Genomic DNA, 10,316 nt, shown 5'->3' with positions numbered 1-10,316 from the left:
GGGGGGCTGAGTGGGGCAGGGGGCCAGGACCCCCCCCCACCGCTCTCCCCTGAGGGGGCAGGAGACAGAAGCTTGGTCCTGCGGCAGCCAAGCTTCCCTCCTCCCCCCTTTCGTCCCACAATGTGGTGCATTCCGGCCCCTCCGCCCCTCCTCCTCTCAGTGGGCAGCAGCGTGCCACTCAGAATCGTCGCAGGTTGCTGATCTCTGCATTAGCACTTGTACACATTACCACTTACGTCGATATAACTTATGCCGCTCAGAGGTGTGAATAACCCTTCCCCCACCGAGCAACACAAGTTACACCGACCTAAGCGCCAGTGTGGACATAGCTACCCCGCCTCTCGCAGAGGTGGTTTTATTGTGTCGACAAGAGCGTCTTCATCAGAAGCACTACAGCAGCGCAGCTGCACTGATGCAGCGTTTTAGTGTAGACTAGCCCTTAGCTTCGCCTATAGGGGTTACCTAGGGAGGTGGTGGAATCTCCTTCCTTAGAGATTAAGGTCAGGCTTGACAAAGCCCTGTCTGGGATGGTTTAGATGGGGATTGGTCCTGCTTTGAGCAGGGGGTTGGACTAGATGACCTCCTGAGTTCCCTTCCAACCCTGATATTCTATGATTCTATGAATGGTGGAAAAACAGGCAATTGCCTTCTGTGAATAATTAACGAGGATGCTTAAGAAATAAGGGCCTATTGTTCCGAGGGACTCCAGCCTGTCAAAGGCTTGAAATTGTATAAAAGATCCAGGGGTCCTCCTTCGGTCATCTCAAATCTGCTTAAGCTTCATCAGGGGAAGTTTGAGTTGCAAGATGAGATCCCAGTTAAGCTGGTACACCCTGGATATGATATTGGACATTGGACTATAACCTATGGACTAAATTCCAAAAGAACTCTTTGCAACTACAAAGCTCACCATCTCTGCTATAAATCTGAACCTCTAGAATTGAACTCATGTTTGTATGTATATTGATCTTTTAACCATACTCTCTCTTTTCTTTTTTTAATGAATTTTAGTTTAGTTAATAAGAATTGGCTGTAGCGTGTATTTGGGTAAGATCTGGAATACTCATTAACCTGGGAGGTAATGTGTCCAATCCTTTGGGATTGGACGAACCTTTTTATATGATGAAGTAAGATTTTCATTAATCTTCATCATATCTGACTTGGGTAGTTAGATGGAGGCCTGAGGCTGGGTTACTTTAAGGGAACTGTGTTTTGGACTGCTGAGTAACCAGTGAGGTATAACAGAAGCTGTTTAGTGCTAGCTTGGTAAAGCTAAGTATTAAAATATCCACCAGCTTTGGGGTTGTCTGCCCCATTCTTTGCAGTTCACCCTAATTGAGTGACCTCAGCTGGCTCTGCCAGGAATCTGGTCACACTGTCACTCATTTGTCATGTATATTACCTGCTTTAACCTTGCAAACTCATTTCCTCTTCCTAGTTAATAACTCTTTAGTTACTTTGATATAGGATTGGCTACAAGCATCGTCTTTGGTGAGAGATCTGGGGTACAACTGACCTGGGGTAAGTGACTGATTGTGATTTTTGGTATAACTTACCATCGATCACAGAAGCAGGCTTGCCTGGGTGGCAAGAGAGACCAGAGTGCCCAAAGGGACTGTCTGACTCTAGGGTAAGGCTGTTAGAGGGTATGAGGAGTTCACACTTGTTACTTAGTTGGTGAAATGTATTTAGAGAACATAAGCTTGGGGTTTGTGCCCTGGTTCCTGACTCTGCCCTGAGGTTGGCACCCACGCCTGTGTGCCCCTCCAAACAGCGTGACATCACATAGGGGTCCTGATTAACTGCAGGCCAGCCAAGTTCACAGAAGGCAAGCTGTGGGCAGAAGGCTTCTGGTTCAGAATACAAGCCACACACTTCTGCAGAGGGACCCTGGACACAAAGAATACTCTGGAATGGTGAGGAAATTGAGGTAGGGAAATGCATGGCAGATTTTTGTATAGATCTGTGTATTTCTCACTCTATTAAAAGAAAAAACAATTGTGTTTTAGAATCCTGTGCAAAATGCCTGTGTTTCATGAATTACATCTACCATGTGCTCCATGAAGGAAACTATGGCCCCAAACCACCACCCAGCTGGTGTTCTGGGATAGGGGGTGTTTAACCTACAGGGTAAGCGTGAGGGTCAGCACCGGTTCTGGGGTGGGACACGGGGTCACAGCTCTCAGCAGGGATATACCACATAGAAGTTCTGCTCCCTAAGAGCATGCTCAGAGGTTCTAAGACAACAGCAGTGCCTGGACTCCGTTCTGACTCTGGGGGCTTAAGACACCCAAGTATTCAGTGGTTGGCTTCCCGTACAGCAGTCCAGCAGGGGGCCCTCAGCTAGATCTGACACACTAGTGTCTGCTATCACAGGAATGAAGTCCCCATAGCTTTAATACAGCCACCAACTTCAAGTCAACCCTCCAGCGATAGGAAAGTAGCCTTGCGCTTCCTGCTTGGAAACTCACATTGGCTGAGAGGGTGCAGCGGACAACGGCCTCGTCCCCCTCCATGTCATCATCAGACGCCTCATCCCGTACTTCACCATACACGTCCTCATCGCCTTCCTGTTGGAACACAGCTCCTGTGAACGACTCTCTCCCAAGGAAACCTCATGGAGAAGATCTCTAGGTCCCCCCACACACCTTGGATAGGAGTGCTAGAAATGCCATTCCTACCAAGAGCTGGCCGAGCTAGTCCTTCCTCCAGCAGCAGAAACATCATACTGTGGTTAAGGCAGAAGATCACAGGACTTTGGGCAAGTCCCATCATCCCATGCCTCAGTCTCCCCATTTACAAGATATGAGCATATCAGGGATGGCGCTCCTCGTACTGCAAGCTCAGTAGAAGTGAGCATTATCATTGTAGTCTGGCATCTTGCTTTCAGTTGTGGCCAATACCAGATGCAGCCAAAGTCCGTAGAAAAAATAGTGCACCAAGCCAATTGGGCACCCCTAAATTATGGGAGTGAGAGAAGATCTTTCATGCAGCAATCGTCTATGGCCTAGAGCAGGAAGAGGGCCAGTTCCTTACAGTCCCATCCTAGCCACGTGTCAGGTCCTTGCTCAGGCTCACTGTTATTCCTCTCAGTACTCCCCTGGGGCAGCTAGTCCCTCGGGTTAGTTCTGTTTTTGATGGAGCACGTTTCCACTGAGCTCGCTGCAGGCAACCCTCATCTGTCTTGTGATGTTAACATGCACTCAGAACTCATTGGTGCGTACAAGGCCTTTCAATCCTTTCCCACCTCAAGACCTTCAAAAGTCAGTGCTACCAATGACTCAGAGGTTCCTGTATTGTTCTGCCTTAAGGAACCAGCCAAGGCAATTATTTTCAGACCCTCACTCAGGTGAGTGAGGCAGAAGAGCAATTATATTAAATAGTCCCAAGTGGCTCACACTTAGAAAAGGCATTGCAGGAAACAGGAAGTCAGAGAGAGAGAGCAAGTTTCAATCTGAAAGGGACTGCTGAGGAGGCAGGAAGTCTGACAGCTGATCAAAACCAAGCAGCTGGCCTGTGGGCCAAGCCATAGAATTCATACACATTTCTGTGAAAGGTGGTACAGCTTAGTACAGCAATTTACCAAGCCTTCCAGTGCCAGGAAGCAGGGTCTAAGCTTCTGGCCTGGCTCGGCCTCGCTGGCCAACATGGCTGAGATTGAGCCAAACTCCAGCTCCCCGCGTCCCCAAGCCCTGTCCACAACCAGCAGCAAAAAGAAGAGGGACAGCTCAGCCACCACCTTGGAAGCGTCTGATCACTTACCTCTTCATCAGACTCAAACTGCACATTCACTCCGTACGTCTCATCAATGTTATCATCTGCAAAGGGGGACGGAGTCAGAAGAATGCAGGCCCAAGCTCAACCCACTTATCCTCCTTTTGCACCACTAGAACGCAAGAGCACCCACTAAAGCATGGAGAGCACACCCAGGGAAAGGCCAGAACACAGATACGTTCCCACTAGAGGCTAAGTGGAGAAAATATCACTCGTTTTATTTGTGACTGAATCAGGATTTGAATCGAAAAACTAAACGTTATCCATGGCTGTCTCTGGGAGTTGTATGCATGGCTTAGGCTAGGCAGGGGTGAGCAAACTACGGCCCACGGACCGTATCGGACCCCTCAGAGCTTTTGATTCGGCCAGCAGGATTGCCCCCCCGTGGCGCCGCGGGCTCTGCATCACTCTCAGAAGGGGCCCCCGGGTGGGTGGGGCAGAGGGCTCTGTGCTTTGCCCATGCCTCCAGGCACCGCCCCCACAGCTCCCATTGGCTGGGAATGGCAAACTGAAGCCAATGGGAGCTTCAGGGGAGGTACCTGGATGCGCGGCAAGGGCAGCGCACGCAGAGCCCTCCGCTTCCCCTCCCCCAGGGGCCGCAGCGCTGCCTGGAGCGGTGTAGGGCCGGGGACAGGGCAGGCAGGGAGCGTGCTGCTGCCACCCCAGAGCCGCTTTAGGTAAGTGGCGCCAGGCCGGAGCCCGAACCCCTCCTGCACCCCGTCCCCCAACTCCCTGCCCTAAGCCCCCTGCCTGCACCTCGCACCCCAATCCCCTGCCCTGAGCCCCCTCCTGCACTCCGCACCCCTCCTCCCTTCCCTGAGCCCCCTCATGCACCCCGCACCTCTCCTCTGCCCCAATCCCTTGCCCTGAGCCCCTTCTTGCACACTGCACTCCCTCCCATACCCCGCACTTCCTGCCCCGGCCCTACATACAATTTTCCCACCCAGATGTGGCCCTCGGCCCAAAAAGTTTGCCCACCCCTGGGCTAGCATGTAGCCCTTAGTCTCCAAGTGCAATAACTATTTACCACCAAAACCCAAAGAAACATTTTTAAGCCCCATCTCAGTTTAAAACACTTTCTAGCCTCCCTGTATACAGGCACTGTGCCTCGTCTGTGCCCCAGCTATTGAAATACAACATGCTGACAACCCGTATACTGTGGTCTGTGAGATAACACACGGGAGCAGTCCAGGCGCAAGCTCAAGGGTGATCCCTACCCATGTTCTGGATCTCCTTGTCACCACCATAGTCCGAGATCTTCTTGCCCAAGTTCACCAGCACATGGTAGCGGGTGTCATCCGTCTGTCCTAACAGCAAATCAATTTCCTTCCGCCTCTCTTTGTCTCGCAGCTTCTCGTTCTTCAATACAGCCAAGACCTCGTCCGCTGCTCCACAGAGAATGTCACGTGGCTGCAGAAGAAATGAGAACAGCTGCAACATGCCTAATTTGGGGGATGCTCCATGTACCTGACTGGGATAAGCACTGCCACTGCTCAGCTGTGGAACTAGAAGACAGGCTCACATTTATGGACTAAATGCTTCCAGCTCTCTGTCTACAATAATTATCTCCATGGAAAAACAACCGATCTGGAAGCATTCCCCTCTAAAACACTGCAGCACTGTGCCAGCACACGAGAAACAGCAACGGCCACGACCCTGCTCAGAAGTCAGATCCCATCTTACAGTAAGGGCAGTCACTCCAGGCAGCTCAAGGATCCTATGGAGACAGTATCTCAGGTGAAGAGCTTTAGCACCCACAAGCTGTTATACATCTTACTAGCTTGCAACAGAAGCATTAGCTGTCAAGGATCCAAAGACCAGCTTATTGACTTGTCTGAGCTACAGCTTTGCCAGCTATTTGCCTCATACACACACATGCACTGGGGGTTCTGACAACTCCACTCGGCTGATGCGTCTACAAAGATACCCTCACAGGTCCATGCACATCCTTACCTGGTCCCCAAGGGCTGCCTGAATGAAACTTAGCAGCACCTCATAGGTCTCCCGGGTCTCCTTGGTTTTGGGTTTGTAGATGATTCCCACCATCTCATCAATGCCCTCAGAGAGCAGCGTATAACCCTTCATTTTGTTGATATCATGCCTGTCCTCATCACGCTTCCTCCTCCTAGAAAGCAGGGCAAGGAAAACATCACACAAGCCAATCAGCAGATGAAGTTGCTTCTCCAAATTGTGCCAGTCCTTCTGGCTGGGAAAAGACAATGGACAAGCAACCCTCTGAAGAAACTTTTTCTGTCCCCACATTTGACTTTAAACCGGTCAACATGCAGTAAAAGTCACCAATCTCTCACCCCTCACCTGCCCAATGAAGGACCATCATTCTAATCTGGGGTCATTTACCCTTCATATAAGACATCACAGTTTAGGTACAATGGTTAAAGTGGTGTTGGACGTTTTACAACTAAAACAAAACTAGGTTTGCTTGCATTTTTATTAAAATTAAAAAACATTTTTCATTTGGATTTAACCATCAGCTTCAGTATTTGTAACTTCAATCCTGAAACATTAGGCTAGTGCAAAAGACACCGAATGGTCAGTTTCCCTATCGATTGCCATGGTCTAAGCAGAGTAAAATTAGAAAGTAAGCACTTAACATACATGGTGGCAAAGAGTTTTTTTTAATAATTCAAGCTATCAGTAGCTCAAGGACTTTTTTAAAATGTGATTTCTTAAAAAAGCCTGACAGTATCCCTTCAAATGTATTTTCTATCCATGGCACAAGAAGTTACTTTCATTTGTTTCAAGTTCAGTAAAAATTATCGCTGCCTGGCCAGTTCACATGAAACTCTCCTTCTCCACTGCAGTACTCGGATGCGAGAACATTAACTCAGCATTAAGTCTGATGCAATTAACATCTTAAAGTCATGGAATTTCAAGTTGAGGTTCCTCAAAACATCCTTCACTGCTCCTTCCTGCATCTGTGTGGCGTAACAGAATCGTTCTCTATAGGGTTACACCATCTGCACTACGGGTTATAGAATAAGTTGCAAGTAAAACAAATCAAGAGTACACAGCTGAACTTACATAAGAAGCAACGTTGAGGAGGGCTGTGAACAGGCATCACTTTAAGAGCACACGCTTTAAGGGTTTTCCTAGATAACTGCATGATAATTAAGGTTAAGATTTTGTCATGGTTATTTTCAGTAAAAGCCACGGACAGGTCACGGGCAATAAACAAAAATTCATGGAAGCCCATGGCCTGTCCATGGCTTTTACTGAAAATAACTGGGAGGGATGGGACTGATAGCGCCAGACCTTGCCGCAGGGGCTGAAGCCAAAGAAGTCACGGAGGTTCATTAAAGTCACAGAATCCATAACCTCCATGATTAAATATCATCCTTAATGATTATCGTTGAAACCCAGACAGTGAGGAAATATTTTAAATTCCAGGGCTGGATCCCACACAAGCTTTTCAGCATGAGACTCCTGAATACCATGCTGCAGCCAGGATGCTCTCATTCAATGCTCTGTGCCCAAGCTCTGAAAGACAAATTCATGCGTAACCCACTCACTTCGCTCGTCTCTCTTCCTGCATCTGGGGTTTGGTTCTTTGAGCCTTGTCACCCATCCGAGTGCCCTCCAGCTTCCCAACCAAGGAGAGCACCTCCCCCGTAGGCTCATCTCGGCGGGTCCTGTCGATCAAGGAGCGATCAGCTTGAAGTACAAGGTTAGAGTTCTGGAGGGATCACAGCACAAGAGAACAGGTAAGAGGTGTGAAGAAACCAATGCAACAATCTCTACAACCCCAGCCAGGCCAGTAGTATATTTCATTATTGCCAGTGGCCCACCCCAAACAAACTCCCACACATTATCATCATTATTGTAGCATCTAGGAGCTCTAGTCATGAGCCCAGACCCCCATGGTGCTAGGCGCTGTACAAACAGAACAAAAAAGACAAGCTCTGCTCCAAAAGCTTACAATCCAAATATAAAACCAGACAACAACAAATGGATACAGACAGCAGAGCATAAGGAAACAATGAGTGGCGATCATCAGTGGCCTCAGCACTCTAGCAGCTGTCTGGCTTTTTGCAGGCGTTACTGCAAAGGGCAGTTTTGAGAAGGGATCTGAAGGAAGATAATGAGATGCCTTTGCAAATATTTACAGGGGGTGTCACAAGGGGGAGGGGCAGTACAGGGAAAGCATGAAGATGCTTGTCTGAAAATTTAACAAGTGGATAGTAGCAGCAGCCAATCGGAGGCAGGAGTCAACGGCTCAAGAGCCAATGAGAGATGACAGATAGGGTGAGAATTGACCGTGAAGAGTCTTGAAAGTAAGTGAAGACAAGTAGCTTATGTTTGATACAATAAAGGGCACAGGTGCCGACCTTCCAATGTGCAGGGGGGGAAGAGGGGAACACTCTCCATCCCTTCCCAAAAGCCCCACCCCCTTCCCCAAGCACACAGTGTCCTCGCTCCTCCCCCCCAGAGCCTCCCGCATGCTGCGAAACAGCTTATAGCATTGGGTGGGAGGTGCTGATCGTCAGGGCCTGCCAGCAGGCAGGAGGTTCTGATGGGGGGCACCCACCATTTTTTCCCCGTGGGTGCTCCCCCAGCTCCGGAGCACCCACGGAGTCAGCGCCTATGATATAGGGGGACCAGTGAGGGATACAAAGAAAGGGTGACATGGTCAGGGCTAGGGAAATTATCTTTGCAGCAGCATTCTGAACGGATATGAGTGGGGCAAGGCTGCAGTGGTCCAGGCCAGAAAGAAGGATGTTGCAATAATCAAGATGTAAGATGAGAGCTTGGACAAGAGTTTTATCTGTGTGAATACAGAAATAAGAAAGGCTGCATTTTAGGGATATTATGCAGGAGCTAGGATGCAACTGAAGGACAGGAATAACACATAGCAATTAGAGACAAAAACAACGAGGGGTACTCATGGCACCTTAGAGACTAACAAATTTATTTTGGCATAAACTTTTATGGGCTAAAACCCATTTCATAAGATGCATGGAGTGGGAAACACAGTAGGTAGAATATATACACACAGTACATGAAAAGATGGGAGTTTCCTTACGAAGTGGGGGGTCAGTTCTAATGAGATAATTAAATTGGAAGTGGGATATTATCAACAGGAGGAAAAATCACTTTTGTAGTGGTAATCAGGGTGGCCCATTTCAAATAGTTGACGAGAAGGTGTGAGTAACAGTAGGGGAAAATTAGCATGAGAAAATTATTTTTTAGTTTTTGTAGTGACCCATCCACTCCCAGTTTTTATTCAGGCCTAATTTGATGGTGTCCAGTTTGCAAATTAATTCCAGTTCTGCAGTTTCTCATTGGAGTCTGTTTTTGAAGTTTTTTTGTTGAAGAATTGCCACTTTTAAGTCTGTTATTAAGTGTCCAGGGAGATTGAAGTGTTCTCCAACTGGTTTTTGAATGTTATAATTCTTGACGTCTGATTTGTGTCCATTTATTTTTTCAGAGAACACTTCAATCTCCCTCCTCAATCTCTTTCATGTACTGTGTATGTATATTCTACCTACTGTATTTTCCACTCCATGCATCCGATGAAGTGGGTTTTAGCCCATGAAAGCTTATGCCCAAATAAATGTTAGTCTCTAAGGTGCCACAAGGACTCCTCGTTGTTTTTGCTGATACAGACGAACACGGCTACCACTCTAAAACCAGTCAATTAGAGACAGAATCTCAATGAGCTTAGGGATGAAAGAAATAAGGGGCAGTAGCTGGAGAGAGAAGCAGGGTCACGGGTAAGTTCGTTTTATAAACTTAATGAAATGCAATTCTAGCACCTCATGGCTGACACTGTGAACACACAACTGTCGGGCAATTTGAAGTAATGATTCCCACAGCCACCATGCTTCCCCACACTGTATGTATATAGCAGAGCCTAACACATGCCAAGCATGAGCACCCTACGTGCTATCAGTTATGACGCAATCCAGAGTTTCCAGGATCATGTTTTATGATCTATCTCCCGATGTGTACGTTAAGACATTGATGGCAATTTTACAGCAAAGCTACGGCCTGTAGAAAGCTTACCCAGGTTCGAGTTAGTGTTGCCTTCCTGCAAGGAAAAGGGGGGGTGTGCAGGGGTGTGTGATGGTGGGTGCAGGGGTGTGTGGTGGTGGGAGCAGAACTGCTCGCTCACACACAGGCCCAGAAGAGGGCCACTTCCCACCCCCCCGGGCTCCTCCTCCCCCTCCCCCCCCCCCCCCCCTCCCCCGCACCCGGGGCCCCCCGTCCTCCAGCTCCCCCGGCCCCGCACCCGGGCCGCCGCTCCCACTCACCGCCTTGTACTCGTACTGCAGGCTCCGCGCAGTCACATCCGCCATGGCGCCGCCTCACCCGCCCGGGCCGGCCCGGACCCCGGTGCTAGAGTCGAGCCGCTTCCCCCCGCCCCGTGCAGCGGATCAGGCCAAAACTGAAACGGAGCGCGGCGCAGCACGCACGTCCGGCCGGCAAGTCCTTCCGGGGCACACCGGAAGTGCCCTGCCGCGAGCCAGCCGCCGGATGTCGTCCTACTGCTGCTTCTCCCCGTAGAGCCACTGACCCTGCCG

At 49.2% G+C, this 10,316-nt stretch overlaps 1 protein-coding gene across 1 annotated transcript in view; it reads right to left on the bottom strand.

Annotated features, from left to right (window-relative positions):
* The window catches only part of SNRNP200 (small nuclear ribonucleoprotein U5 subunit 200), a 43,165-nt gene extending 33,074 nt beyond the window's left edge, over positions 1-10,091 (bottom strand). The window contains exons 1-6 of the mRNA XM_034761667.1: positions 10,047-10,091; positions 7,305-7,468; positions 5,728-5,899; positions 4,992-5,184; positions 3,763-3,818; positions 2,472-2,570 (exon numbers count right to left, since the gene is read on the bottom strand). Of these exons, the coding sequence (XP_034617558.1) occupies positions 2,472-2,570; positions 3,763-3,818; positions 4,992-5,184; positions 5,728-5,899; positions 7,305-7,468; positions 10,047-10,091 (729 nt within the window). The remainder of the gene's footprint in view (positions 1-2,471; positions 2,571-3,762; positions 3,819-4,991; positions 5,185-5,727; positions 5,900-7,304; positions 7,469-10,046) is intronic.
* Between the last annotated feature and the right edge of the window lie 225 nt (positions 10,092-10,316).

This window comes from Trachemys scripta, chromosome 2 (genome assembly GCF_013100865.1).
Source record: "Trachemys scripta elegans isolate TJP31775 chromosome 2, CAS_Tse_1.0, whole genome shotgun sequence".
NCBI lineage: Eukaryota > Metazoa > Chordata > Testudines > Emydidae > Trachemys > Trachemys scripta.
The sequence above is the reverse complement of the archived record's forward strand: the minus strand, read 5'-3'. Positions and strand labels throughout refer to the sequence as shown.